Source organism: Onychomys torridus, chromosome 9 (genome assembly GCF_903995425.1).
Source record: "Onychomys torridus chromosome 9, mOncTor1.1, whole genome shotgun sequence".
Classification (NCBI taxonomy): Eukaryota; Metazoa; Chordata; class Mammalia; order Rodentia; family Cricetidae; genus Onychomys; species Onychomys torridus.
In genome coordinates, this window is record NC_050451.1 from 21,728,132 (window position 1) to 21,742,565 (window position 14,434).

A 14,434-nucleotide genomic window follows, 5' to 3' on the forward strand; every position below is an offset into this window, starting at 1 on the left:
CCCGCCTCGCCCTTCACCCGCCGGCCGCTCCGCGCCCCGGGAGAGCAGCGAGCGCGGGCAGCGCGGGTCCCGCGGCGGCGGCGGCGGCGGCGCGGCGCGGCTCAGGAGTCGGAGAGGGCGGCCGCGGGCGCCGCCGCCTCCTCCTCCATGACTGTTTACCCGGCTGCATTGTGGGAGTTTGACCTCCGCCGCCAACCGCCGCCTCAGCTCGCGCCGCCGCCGCCGCCGCCGCGCACGCCATGGGAGCCGTGACTGACGGTGAGGCCGCCGCGGGCATGCGGGGCAGCGCCGCGATCCCGGCCGGCTGGGGTGGGGGGCTCCCGGGGCGGCGCGCGGCGGGGAGCGGCGCAGGGCCGCTCGCGGAGCCCGGGGAGCCCGCGGGGTGCCGTGCGCCGAGGGCCCGCCTGGGGGGCTTCGCAGGCCGGGCTGGGCCGGGCCCACAGGCCGGCGGTGGCCCCGGGAGCGCTGCGGCCCGGAGTAGGGGCGTGTGCAGGGCCGGGCGGGATGTGTACCTGGGCGACCTACAGGGTAGAGCGCCACGCGGGTGAAGCCGGGCGCAGACCGCGGCGGCTCAGACCGCGGCCGCTCACGGACGGAGCGCATGCGGGGAGGGTGCTTCGGAGGCCTGGAGGAACTGGGGTGCTGGGCTGTGGACCGAGAGCTGAAACAAGAGACACTGGGGAAGTGGCCAGATGCGATGGGCAGCTGGAGCAAGAACTGACTTTGGTGCCTACTTCGGTAGAAAGGGTTCTGTGGCCTGGGGCCGTCTTGAGAAGGCGATCAGGCGCTATGGACACCAGTGGAGAAACTGAGGACAACGAGAGGCCCAAGTTTGAGGACTGGTCGAGGAAGTGTCTAGGTGGGGATGAACAGAGACATTTTACCCGTGTTTCGTTCCGGTTTCGTTTATTCAGGAGGCATTTCCCTTCCTTCCAGCCAGTGCTTTACTTGGGGTTTGCAGCCCAGAGCCGACAGGCAAAGCAGTTTCCTCCTGACGTCTGCAGTTTGGGTGGCTGTAAGCGTCAAATAGTTGGCGCGGGGGTGGCGGTATCTGTGTTGTGTCTGTGTCTCTGCGCCGGCTCTTTCGGCCCCCACCCCTCACCCTTTCCTTCTATCCTGCGGGACCTGCTGGCGACCGGAAAACTTGAAACGACTTCCTTCCCCGCTTCCTTTGAAGGATAAATGGGCACATTAGGGCCGGAATTACAAGTGACCAACCACTTGTACAAGTCCCAGAATGCCGAGAGAAATTAATCATGTCAGGTACTAATTAGTGAGAACTTAGAAAAAGTTAAGCGCCATGAATTTCTAAGGTCAGGGGAAGCCATTGGAAGGTTTTTTGGTTTGCTTTGGTTTGGGGTTTGGATTTTGTGAGATAAGGTCTTTCTATGTAGCCTTACTATGTAGATCAGGCTGGCCTGGAACTCAGAGATCCCCACCCGCCTGTTTCTGCCTCTTGAGTTCTGGGACTAAGGGTACTTGCCACCACATCAGGCCAAGTTTTAAACATTAGTGTGGTGTGATCACATCTGCTTTTACCTAAATAACTGAAGTATTTGCGATGCTGGGGGCAGAACCCATGCTCCTGTCATTAGGAAAGTGGTTTACACCCTCATCTACATCCTCAGCCCCAGCTTTGCATTTAAAAAGCACACACCCACTCTACTTTGTGGAGAATATTAAGGAAATGGGAAAGGGATTGCTAAAGTCACTCTCCCCTTCATTAACATTTATATAGTACTTATAGCATGGGTCAGGCAGTGTTCTAATTGTCACCGTTTTATAGATGAAGCTGCACCCAAAGAAATGAAGTAGCTTGTTCAGAGCTGCAGTGGTATTAAGTTCCAAGCCAGCTGGCTCTTCTCTGTTAACTGTGTGTGTGTGTTGCCTGCATGTATGCTTGTGGACCACATGTGTCTGGTGTCTGTGGAGGACTGAAAGTTCTTGGTTCTGAGCTGGTATATAGGTGCTGGGAATTGAACTCGTACCTCTGGAAGAACAGCCAGTTCTCTTAACTGTTGAGGCATCTCCCTGCCTGGCTAGTGTGGTCTGATCTCAGCTCCTGCTGCGGTGGTGCCAGTGAAGGTGTGGGCCAGCACTCCAACTAAGGGGATTCAGGAAGGAAGCAGAGTCATGCCGAATGGCAGGACCAGTCGGATATGGTGGGGTGTCAGATGATCTCATGTATCTGACCTGCATGATTTTATGTCTTGCTCCAAAGGAGTGATGAATTTGTTGGGTGAGGGAAGGGAAGGAATAATGAATTACCAACTTACCAGCTTCAGCCCCTAATCCTTAGAGGGCACAGGAACCCCACTTTACAACTTCTGGCTTCTGGCCTTGTACCTAGCTTCTTTAAGCATCAGTTTTGTTCTCTGTAAATTAAGATACTAATAAAATCTACCTCGGAGTGCTGTTTTGGAAATAATCAAACACATGCTATATTCAGTAAATATCTCTACATGCAGAAGTTATTTTCCTAGCCTCTACTTCACTACCTATGGAGAACTGCATCTGCACTGATTGCCCTTCCTGACTTATTTTGGGGGAAGAAAACTGAACTGAAGTAAGCAGTCAACCAGTATGAGGTGCTAGGTACAGAAGGGAGCTAGAGAGGAGGAGGTCCTGGAAGATAGATATCAGGTGTACTGTCTGTGTATGTGTGTATGCTAAGCTCCATCACCAGCATTGTCCTGTCTAGATGAGGAAATGGGGGAGGAGGTCCTGGAAGATAGATATCAGGTGTACTGTCTGTGTATGTGTGTATGCTAAGCTCCATCACCAGCATTGTCCTGTCTAGATGAGGAAATGGGGGAGGAGGTCCTGGAAGATAGATATCAGGTGCACTGTGTATGTGTGTATGCTAAGCTCCATCACCAGCATTGTCCTGTCTAGATGAGGGAAATGGGGGGGGGGGAGGTCCTGGAAGATAGATATCAGGTGCACTGTCTGTGTATGTGTGTATGCTAAGCTCCATCACCAGCATTGTCCTGTCTAGATGAGGAAATGGGGGGAGGAGGTCCTGGAAGATAGATATCAGGTGTACTGTCTGTGTATGTGTGTATGCTAAGCTCCATCACCAGCACTGTCCTGTCTAGATGAGGAAATGGGGGGAGGAGGTCCTGGAAGATAGATATCAGGCGCATTGTCTGTGTATGTGTGTATGCTAAGCTCCATCACCAGCATTGTCCTGTCTAGATGAGGAAATGGGGGGGGGGAGGTCCTGGAAGATAGATATCAGGTGTACTGTCTGTGTATGTGTGTATGCTAAGCTCCATCACCAGCATTGTCCTGTCTAGATGAGGAAATGGGGGAGGAAGTCCTGGAAGATAGATATCAGGTGTACTGTCTGTGTATGTGTGTATGCTAAGCTCCATCACCAGCATTGTCCTGTCTGATGAGGAAATGGGGGAGGTCCTGGAAGATAGATATCAGGTGCACTGTCTGTGTATGTGTGTATGCTAAGCTCCATCACCAGCATTGTCCTGTCTAGATGAGGAAATGGGGGAGGTCCTGGGGAGTTAGTGACTTAGTGGGCAGCACGTGTCTGGCGAAGCCACTCCTAAGTTTGGCCAACTGAAAACAGTTAAGATATGTCACTGTTAATTTAAGTTATTCTAACAGCTTATATGTTGTAGGTGATAATTTAAAGTATGTTAAATTGTGTTAGAACGCTTTTTGTAGTACAGAGAACATTAAATAGATATATTGATATCTAGAACAACAGATGGGAAGTGAGAAAATAGGTAAGAAGTGATTCTGTGTTCCATTTAATAGAGCTGTTTGACTTTAACAGCTTTCATGGACGTATACTTATTAAATTTAAAATGATTTTAAAATGCTCTTAGACAGTATGACAGAATAATGGAACTATACAATAATGTAATTGTATATATTTTCCAGTGAAGGCAAAGATGACACTGGTCATCTGCAAATGGACAATAATAATAGCACAGACTTTATGGGGTCATTTCAAGGGTACAGTGTGATAATTCATGGAAGCACTTTGAAATTGAATGGCTGTTTCTTAGCTAAGCCAGTACACGTCTCGGCGAGTGGAGATGGATGGGAGCAAACCCTGTAGAAGTGTTGGCTCCTACAGCGCTCACTTCAAGTGACCCAGCACTCAGCACCTTTGTTCGCCAGTGCCAGTACTCATCCCGTTTGCTCCATTGGCTGTCGACTGGTTCAACTAGGAAATCATTTCTTTTTAGCTAAGATAGTTTTTCGAAACAAAATTGGAGTTTTATCCTCATTATACAGTTGACAGCCTCCTGCTTTAGCTTGCTATGCTGGGATTGTAGGCATGTCTGGCTTAAAAAATTTAACTTAATTTTGGTTTTACCATCAACAGTTTGTTTAAACGGGATGTAAGTATCTCAGATGAGAGTCAAACTACCCTGTTTACTCATTCTGTCTCCCTTAGTACAGTCTTAGTATTGTTGGCCTTGAAAATCATCTTAATGATTTCAAACTCCTGAAGGGTGGGGACAGGAGTTCTGACATGAGGAATGCAACAAATGGGCATATATAATTCACCTTAATAACTACTGAGTGGTGGTAATATAATGATAAATCTAGTAGGAATTTATGTAAACATTATCTTTATATGATCATAGTTTCTCCTCAAGTTATTATCAGTAAAATAGTTTCTAAACTGCTTTTGCTTATTTGTTTTACAGAATGGGCTCCAAGGCCTGGTGGTATTAGTACAAGCAACCAGATTACTTACAGAAGGCTTCAATCATGATAATTTAGGAAGTCAAAATGTTTTAGGAGCCCTGAGGTGAAAGTGCACACCTTTCTTCAGCACTCTGGAGGTAGAGGCAGGCGGATCTCTGAGGCCAGAATGGCTTTGCCAGCCAGGACTATGCACAGAGAAACTCTATCTTTAAAAAAAAGTTTTAGATATGTTCAGTATAGACCTAAACTAAAAATAAAAATGATCATGTCATATGTGTTAAGAAACTAAGGAGAAGCTATTCTCAAACTGGGAATGTACCTTTCTCTTGGTTAGAGTACTCTAAAGGTATATGTCATGGCAGTAGCTCTTGTCTAGTTGTCTAGGCAGTAACTGTCTGTAAAACATTAAGAAAGGAATGCTGTGACCTTGCTGTAAGTTTGAGACAAGCATTCACAACTGAGCAAAATTTTGCATAACATGTATCTACATAGATAAATAGCTGTATAACTATCTTCATGTACTCCTGTAAAGTTTTAGGACATTGAAAGTTGTGAGTTAAAAAAAAAATTCTTTTCAATTTTATCCTGGCATGATCGCACACTAGACGGCCTGGGAATTGAACCCGGATCCTCTGAAACAGCAGTCAGTGCTCTTAACCACTGAGCCATCTATCTCCTCTGTGGGTTAAAATTTAACATAAAGAAAAAGGTAGTGTGTTTTGGGCATTTTCCTATGGACAGGCATTATTTTCTTTCACTGTTGTATTCCAGATGCTCCTCACCAGTCCTACAAACTAGATAGTTTTACTCTTTGTTTCCTGAAGTTTCAGGTTGATCTCATGTGCTCATACACAATGCAAACTTTAGGTACATCACCAAAACCATTGTCTCCAAGTTTGACTTTGGCTCAGAGCTTTGAAAAAATGTGCTTCAAGAGGAATAGGACCAAAGTGCAAGGAGGGTCTGAGAATGCCTAGATAAAAAATAAGAAGCCTCTGCAATGCCAGACTAGCTTTCCCACTCAAGCCCACCTGCTCAGTCCTAACCTGCCTTCCGAAACCTGGGATTCTCCTCTTCTTAGGCAATGTAGTTCCTAACTGCATGTGGCCTGCCAACCTCCTGACCAGCCTCTTACAATGTAACCTGCATATTACCATTTGTATTGTTGGATTGCATTGTCTTCCTCATCTAGGCTCTAAGGTTCTGGTGTACCTATCCCCCAGGAGACATGAAATGGGAAGACTTTATTAGCATTCTTTCTTGTAGAACAGAATAACTCCCAAATTTTGAGTACTCTTCAGGTACTCAAATCAAAGTATATGTTTCTCCATCTTCTAGTCTGTCCTCCATTTTTTTATTGGCCCCTCTCTTGATAACCCCTTTTATTTGCTCTTATATATCATTCCAGGGTGTCTATGCAAATGCAAGCATATGTAAATATACTTCCACTTTTATTTGAATGACGGCATACTATACATTCTTTGTCTTTTATCTTAATTTATCTCTGTTTCCTCATTCTTGGTTTCCAGCTTAATAATTCTCCATCATGTTCTTATACCAAAAGTTAAACTTGTTCACCCACTTATAGACATTTGGGATGTTTTTCATTTATTATTAAAATGTTAACTGTGTAAATGACATATTGTTTAGTTCAACTACGTCTGATACTGCCTAATGAAACCTACATTAGAAATTTTGAGAAATATTAATAAAGAGCCACTCCAATCCCACCCTGACAGATTGCCCCCAACTTATCTGTAATGTGTACTCTTACCGACCACAGCCACCTCAGTGTATGTGTTGATGTGGATATTTCTGCACTGAGAGTGAAAGGCTTCCTATCCTCAGAATTTGCACCTACGTCTTGTGTACAAATTTTGCTCACACCTTTTGTACAAGTTCTTGTTGCTATGACAATGAAAATAAGGGCCGCTAGTTTTTGTTAGTGTTTAATAGGAACAGTTTTAAAATACTGAAGTCAGGCTAGGCGTGCCATCACTCCTTTTATTCCAACACTCCAGAGGCAGAGGTTGAGTGATCTCTGAGTTCAAGAATGAGTTCCAGGGCAACCAAGACTATAGAGAGAGACTCTGTCTCAAAAAAAAAAAAAAAAGAAAATGATTTTGAAGCCTGTCATGGTACCTCACCTATAACTGCAATTTGCAGGCTGAGCAGAAGGATTGTTGTGAGTTGCAGGCTGACTGAACTACATACTTTCAGGGCAGCCTGAGCTGTGGAGGAAAATCAGGTTGGTGATTTGGTTTATTTGGCTTGTGAATGTTTTCCAAATTGGAGTACTGCATTCATATGTAAAGATGCATAGATCTTAAAGTGTGCGCCTGGGATGACCATAACACATAGTTTAAATTGTTTTAGTTACTGTCTGTTTTTTTGTCAGTGCCTCTCGCTTAGCTAGTTGAAAACAGGTGTTTTCAAAAGTAATTCTCTTATCAGTTATTGGCTTAGCCTTTCTGTTGTACTGAAAATTTCAACAACCCATAGAATGCCAATTCTGAGGGCAGAGTTTCACCTGTGACCTCATCCCTTGGAACAGTGCCAGACATACCATAGACAATCACTTTTCTGTGGGGAAAAAAAAAGACATTTTTAATTATGGCAAGATGCAAATAAATTTACCAATTTTACCTTCTTGCTTTTAAGTGTCAGCCCAGCTGGTGGCATTAAATATACTTGTATTTCAGTAGTTTCCTTTAGAATGATCGAATGAGTGGTGATACTGGTTGTCGAGAATTACTCAGAACAAAATGTTGTTTTAATTCTCACTTACCCTTTTTTCCTCTAGACGAAGTCATTCGGAAGCGTCTGCTGATTGATGGAGATGGTGCTGGGGATGATCGGAGAATTAATCTCCTTGTGAAAAGCTTCATTAAATGGTGCAACTCTGGATCCCAAGAGGAAGGGTACTTTTTCCACTGCTGTTTCTGGACCAGTGTCCCGGGGGAGTTTTGTGAAGGCCATATGAAGTGGTTCTGTTCACCATCTCTGTCCAGTGCAGCCACTCCTTGATTGATCAAAAGCATTCCTTTACATGTGGAAAGCTCAGTAGTCAAAGAAGAAATAAAGATTCAATGCAGGCTTCATAATTTGATGCTTTTCACAAATCAGTATTTGCTTAGTATCTCTAAGGGAAGGTTTCTCTTTTGTTAATAAATAAGTTAAGAATATATAAGTTGCTGCAAAATGATTACATATCAATTTTAGGAAGTTTTTTCTGGATTTTCTTTCAGCTTAAATGACTGTATAGAGTAGGAAAGTTGTGACAAGACCAGAATTTTGAAGAAAACTCCTAATCACAATATTGTTAAGGGTCACTTGGCCTGAGCCTGTGTCAAGGAAAGCAGTCGTCTTATCTTGCCTTTGCAACCAGAGCAGGCTATAGTATAGGTTCAAGCACACCATAGCTGGCAAAGCAAATAGTAAGGGCAGATGTTCTAAGCTATTATAATAAGTCAAATAAACGTCAGAACTTGGTTTGTATAGATTACAGTTTTTTATTCTCTCTCTTTTTCATTAGATATAGCCAGTACCAACGTATGTTGAGCACTCTGTCTCAATGCGAATTTTCAATGGGCAAAACTTTGCTGGTATATGATATGAATCTCAGAGAAATGGAAAATTATGAAAAAATATACAAAGAAATAGGTAAATAATCTTTCTTTGTATAATTTTTTGTGTGGTTTGAAGGAAAAGCTATCTGATAATACCTGCATTGTAGTAAAACTGTCTAGGTAATTACAGTGGTAAGAAAGGATCTGACAAATGGCAGCTGCCACAGTGTCATGTGTTAATGGAGCACTGTGTGTTGTAGAATGTCAGTGTCTATTGTGGTATCTGTGGAACTTGTACTTAAAAGCACAGATTATACATGTTATTATAATTACCTTCTTAAAACTACCTTTTTGTATAGAATGTAGTATTGCGGGAGCACATGAAAAAATTGCTGAGTGTAAAAAGCAAATTCTTCAAGCAAAGCGAATACGGAAAAATCGACAAGGTGAGAAGGATTTGAAGGACTTTGTGCAGATACTTTATTCCCAAGTACAATTTCCATGAAGTTTTTAATATTGAAAAGTAAAATCTGCAGTGTGAATCAGTTTATAAACAATGACTCAATTACATTTAATTCTTAAAACTCTGTTACTTAAAATAGACAACGCAAGGTATGCTGAAAAATATTTCATTTTGCTAAATTTTATTCGTTGCCCAAGTATTTCTCAGATTTTTTTTTTTCTGTCTTCAGATCCTTTTTCCTAAGCACTGTTATGATTAATCTGCAAAGGTGAGCTCTATGACAGATTGAGGTGTTTATTTGCTAGTTTGTTTGTTTATTTTGGTTTTTCAAGGCAGGGTTTCTCTAGCTTTGGAGCCTGTCCTGGACTAGCTCTGTAGACCAGGCCAGCCTCGAACTCACAGAGACCCACCTGCCTCTGCCTCCTGAGTGCTGGGATTACAGGTGTGCAGCTACCACCGCCCGGCTATTTGCTAGTTTAATGAAGCTACTTTCTTTTTGTTTTTTTGAGACAGGGTTTCTCTGTGTAGTTTTGGTACCTGTTCTGGATCTCATTCTGTAAACTGGGCTGGCCTCGAACACACAGAGATCGCTTGGCTCTGCCTCCTGAGTGCTGGGATTAAAGGTGTGCGCCACCGCCACCCGGCTGAAGCTACTTTCAAAAAATGGAAGAGAATGTAAACATTTTGTTAAGCACAAAGCAAGCAACATTATCTACAAAATTACCTAGTAGAAAAGTTCAAGTATAGGGGGTAGGAAAGTTGACCCATTAGACAAAAGCACTTGCCACCATGCATGGCCATCTGAGTTTGAGCCCCAAGACCCACATGGTAGAAGGAGAGAGCTGAGTCCCTCTCTATGTCATAGCATCCCACATACATAAGTACACTAGAGTAAAATAGAATAAATGTGAATATTTTTAAAGATAGACTAAAGTTCAGGGGGTTTTTTGTTTTTGTTTTTTGAGACAGGGTTTCTCTGTGTAGCTTTGCACCTTTCCTGGAACCCACTCTGTAGCCCAGGCTGGCCTTGAACTCACAGAGATCCACCTGGCTCTGCCTAAAGTTTAGTTATATTCTAATGTCTTGTCTTTTAAAGTTAGAATCGTCTTCATCTGGTTCATAAAATATTTGAAAATAATTTTAATTTTGTGTATGTGTCTATGTACACATGAGTGCAGGTGCCTATGGAGGCCACAAGTGGCCATCTTATCTCTGGAGTTGAGGCAGTTGTGAGCTGAACATGAACTGAGAACTGAATTTGGGTGAAATAACAGTATATGTTCTTAACTGCTGAGCTGTCTTTCTAGCCTCAGAAATTATTTTTGATGGCAGGAACATTGATCCTCCCATTATATAAGTTGGAAGAAGTAAAAATAAAGAGCAATATTTAAACTGTCCTTGGTGGTACATACTTGAAATTTCATCACTTGGCTAAGGCAAGAGGATTACAAATTCTAGATAAGTCTGGGTCTAGTGGAAACTTAATGATACATAGATAGATAGATAGATAGATAGATAGATAGATAGATAGATAGATAGATAGAAAAGAATAGACAGACATATACATACATACATACATGCATGCATAGATGGATGATAACCATAACTATGACAGCATTGTGAAAAACTAAATGGAAATAGAAAATATTGTTAGTTATTTGGTGATGGTGAGGTTTTGTGGCTTTGAGTCTTCATTTCTATTTTGTTTTATACTGAAAAATATATTGTTTTGTAATGCAAAAAGATTAGAATAAAATCAGTCTTACTGAATTAATATACTGTGTTCCAAAACAACGAGTTGCATGTTTTAGTGAGCTAGTCAGTCAGTACCTTATCACTGTCACCACTACCTCCCTTTTCTTTTCCTGAGACAGGATTTCTCTGTGTAGCTCTGGCTATCCTGGAACTCACTTTGTAGACCAGGCTGGCCTCAAACTCAGAGATCCTCCTGCCTCTGCCTCCCGTGTGCTGGGACTAGAATTGTGCACCACCACTGCTCGGCTTTTAATCCCCCCTTTTAATAAGTGGTTTTTGCATCTATTTATAGGATGTGTGGTGAAGTTTCAGTGGCTAATTTATAGTAAATATACCAGCTTACAAAATAATATCAATTCTAAGTGATTTAAAATGTTTGTACAGTTTTTGAACAAGTTTTAAAATTAATTTATAATTTTATAATAAAGGTGAGCAGAAGATACATGATTTAATAATGTACAGATTTCAGTGGAGCAGAAATAATAACATGAATTTTAAATAACTTCAGTTTCTGAAATTTCTAACATTAGAATGATCTAGATACTAGATCATAGTAGTTTTCATCCTTTCTAACACTAACACTGTGACCCTTATGTTTTGGTACCCCCAACGATAAAATTATTTCATTGCCATTCATAACTGTAATTTTGCTAGTTATAAATCGTAGTGTAAAAATATCTGATATGCCACCCTCAAAGGGGTTGAGACCCATAGGTTGAGCATCCCTGGTCTAAAAGGATGTATTTTCCTCAGTGTTTTTTCTATGTGTTTGTTTGTTTGGATGAGGGTGGTTAATAAGGTCCTTTCCAAATCAGTCATTCAGTGGTGATACCAAGTTCATTTATACTGCTGCCAACCTCTTATATTTTGTCATACAAATGGAAAACCAGAAGTGAGAGAGATAAAATCCCTGTTTGGAACACTGATAAGTTATATGAGATTGTGATCATGATTGAATTAAGGAAGTTGTCAATACTCTCCATCACCATCATCTTTTATTTTATTTACTTACTTATTTATTTATTGTTTTTTGAGACAGGTTCTCTATGTAACATCCTGGCTGTCCTGGAATGTGCTTTATAGACCAGGCTAGCCTTGAACTAATATAGATCCACCAGCCTCTGCTCCCCAGTGCTTTGTAGACCAGGCTGGCCTTGAACTAACATAGATCCACCAGCCTCTGCCTCCCCAGTGCTTTGTAGACCAGGCTAGCCTTGAACTAACATAGACCCACCAGCCTCTGCCTCCCCAGTGCTTTGTAGACCAGGCTGGCCTTGAACTAACATAGACCCACCAGCCTCTGCCTCCCAGTGCTTACGCCTCCAAGCCTGGCTCATTATTGTCATTTCTTTATTTATTTAGGAAAGAGAATATTTTTCATTTATGCATTTTGTTTGATTAATTTGGCAAATATTTTTGTGTCTTTCAGAATATGATGCTTTGGCGAAAGTGATTCAGCATCATCCAGACAGGCATGAGACATTAAAGTAAGTTTAGAGCGTCATCGGGAGCTGTTTGTACAGATGAAGATCCACTCTGCATATTCCGTTTCAGATAAGCACACGGCGTCCATCACAAGGAAGGGCCGGTCATGTTTTCAGTGTTCTGTATTCTTAGGCTGCTTGACTAGATTCTCGTCTCTCTTCAGTGGCACTACCTCAGGAAATGGATATGTGTACTCTATTCTAGTGCGATAACAGAACACTGAATACCAATACAAACTATGCTAGATACACATTTTTAAAAGAGCTCAAGACAGTAAAACAGACAGTGAAAGAATTTCAATTTATGAAACATACATCTCATTTATGAAAATTAGAAACTCCCTCTCAAATGTTATTTACTAATACTGTATATTATTCATAGATACAAATAGATGTATCTAAAAGAAATTACAATGATACATGGAGTATCTGATTGGGAAGTGGAACAGAGAAATAGGTATGAGATAGAAAAGACTGAGTGAGAGTCAGGTTCATAGAGGAGTTAGTTAACTGGCTGAATTTTTCTTTCTTTACCAAAATAGAAACTGAAGTTGGTGTGCAAAATATATCTGTTCATGGGTTTGATTCTATATAACTATATTTTCATGTCATTTTAAAATTTGTATCTTAAAGTATAGTTGTAATAAATACAGTAGAGTTTAGGAGATCAGAAATCATTCTCAGTTTCTAAAATCTTACTACAGAAGTTAGACTCCTTATTCTTTTCTTTTTTACTTTTATATGTTATGGATGCTTTGTCTGCATGCATGTCTATGAACCATTTGCATGCCTGGTGTCCATAGTAGCCGAAAGGGCGTCAGACCCTGTGACTAGGGTTCCAGACCGTGTGGACCTCCGTGTGGGTGCTGAGAGCAGAAGCAGGTGCTCTCTGCTGAGTCAGCCCTCAACCCTTCCATTTGCTGAGTGTTACTGAGTGGACAAATATTACATTGATAAATTCTCTCCCCTTAAATAGCAAAATATAACATTGTTTTGTCTTGTTTCCCCCACAGGGAGCTAGAGGCTCTGGGCAAAGAATTGGAGCATCTCTCTCATATTAAAGAAAGTGTTGAAGATAAGGTATTTTAATATATCCATTATCCTGTGTGTGTGTGTGTGTGTGTGTGTGTAAACCAACTTATGTAAGTTGTTTCCTTCTTAACACAGCTGGAATTGAGAAGGAAACAATTCCATGTTCTTCTTAGTACCATCCACGAACTTCAACAAACACTGGAGAGTAAGTAAAAAAACCATTTCAAAATCACTTCTTATGAAGATTTTAAATGATTAGGGCATGTGTCTTTTAGAAGAATACTTCGGCTAAAGAGTCCTCCTCCAAAATCTAGTGGTATAGCTGGATGGCATTAAAAAACACTCCTTTGTTCAACTTTCTGTATGCATGCAGAAGGGCGCTAACATTGTAGTCTGTGCTTTTGCATACGTGTCTCGTAAGACAACTTAAGGGCTGATGGGGAGTGTTTCCTGGCCAATGATTTGGGACACAGGCAAGGTACTATAAGGCATCAATATGTTAGGCTGCCTACATGGCTAGCAAGTAGGGTACACCAAGATTTTTGAAAACTTGATCTTGTGGCTATAACCAACTGGAATTTTCTGTGTTCCCTGATGTCTGATTATTTTCAAAAAAATCAGTCTAAGACCTAGATTTTGGTTTGTTTGTTTTTAATGAAACTTATCGCACAAATTTTATATCCTCAGTAATAAGTAAGAATAACCAAATAAGCCTTTTTAAAAAAGGTAAGTGTGTGTGTGTTTTGGGGAGAGGGTTGCATACATAACTGGCATGGGTGTAGAGGCCAGAGGACAGTCTGTAGAAGTCAGTTCTCCTCTTCCCCGTGTGGGTCGCAGGATCTAGCCTAAGTCTTTAGGTCAACAAGATGGATGTGCCATTACCTGTTGAGCTGTTTGCAGCCTAACTTGTCATTGCTAATCCGAAGTAAAACTTTCCATGCATGCACTGGGCCTGCAATATGGGCGACTTTGAATGAGGTTTTGCATCTTCTTACAGATGATGACAAGCTGTCAGAGGTGGATGAAGCTCAAGAAAGTACCATGGAAGCAGACCCTAAGCCCTAGACAGGCTGGCCGTCGCCATTGGCAGGGATGGTGAAAAGCTGCATGGGCTTACTGAGTTCAGCTTATTGTGGTTGTGAGATACTTCAGCTTTGGCAGTGGAATGCTTTGCTTTTAAGTATTAATTCATGTCTCACTCATATTTCTTCACACAAAGGAAATGTGTTTGGTGTGAGTGTATTTTTTAAATGCATTTTTATCCTTCAAGGTAGAGTTCAACATCTGAAAATATTTAATAAAATGTCTCAAGCTGGATCTTTGTGCTTATTCAAAACTAGTAGCTAGTAACAGTTGCCTTATAAAATCAGGCGAGGACTCTAAGATCGCATCAGGGATGCACATGAGGAACCACTTTTGGAAATGCAGTCCTTGAGCAGGCTTTAGGG

General features: G+C 41.9%; 1 protein-coding gene across 3 annotated transcripts; it reads left to right on the top strand.

Annotated features, from left to right (window-relative positions):
• The first annotated feature begins 123 nt into the window (after positions 1 to 123).
• Positions 124 to 14,303, top strand: Thoc7 (THO complex 7). Of its 3 annotated transcripts, none has more exons than XM_036199938.1 (8): positions 124 to 258; positions 7,487 to 7,604; positions 8,219 to 8,346; positions 8,612 to 8,698; positions 11,900 to 11,957; positions 12,968 to 13,034; positions 13,122 to 13,191; positions 13,984 to 14,303. In XM_036199938.1, the coding sequence occupies exons 1-8, from the start codon at positions 240 to 242 to the stop codon at positions 14,049 to 14,051; spliced, it is 615 nt and encodes a 204-aa protein (XP_036055831.1). In that variant the 5' UTR covers positions 124 to 239; the 3' UTR covers positions 14,052 to 14,303. The 3 variants fall into 3 exon arrangements, with proteins under 3 accessions (XP_036055831.1, XP_036055829.1, XP_036055828.1); XM_036199935.1 differs by lacking the exon at positions 124 to 258 and adding an exon at positions 356 to 859; XM_036199936.1 differs by lacking the exons at positions 124 to 258; positions 8,612 to 8,698 and adding an exon at positions 354 to 859.
• The last annotated feature ends 131 nt before the right edge of the window (positions 14,304 to 14,434 follow it).

Excerpts from the sequence above, each read along its gene's own strand:
- Thoc7 (XM_036199935.1), top strand. The coding sequence starts at position 505 with ATGTGTACCTGGGCGACCTACAGGGTAGAGCGCCACGCGGGTGAAGCC. Across the intron at positions 7,605-8,218 it reads TCTGGATCCCAAGAGGAAGG|ATATAGCCAGTACCAACGTA; the intron begins GTACTTTTTCCA and ends CTTTTTCATTAG. Across the intron at positions 8,347-8,611 it reads AAAAATATACAAAGAAATAG|AATGTAGTATTGCGGGAGCA; the intron begins GTAAATAATCTT and ends CTTTTTGTATAG.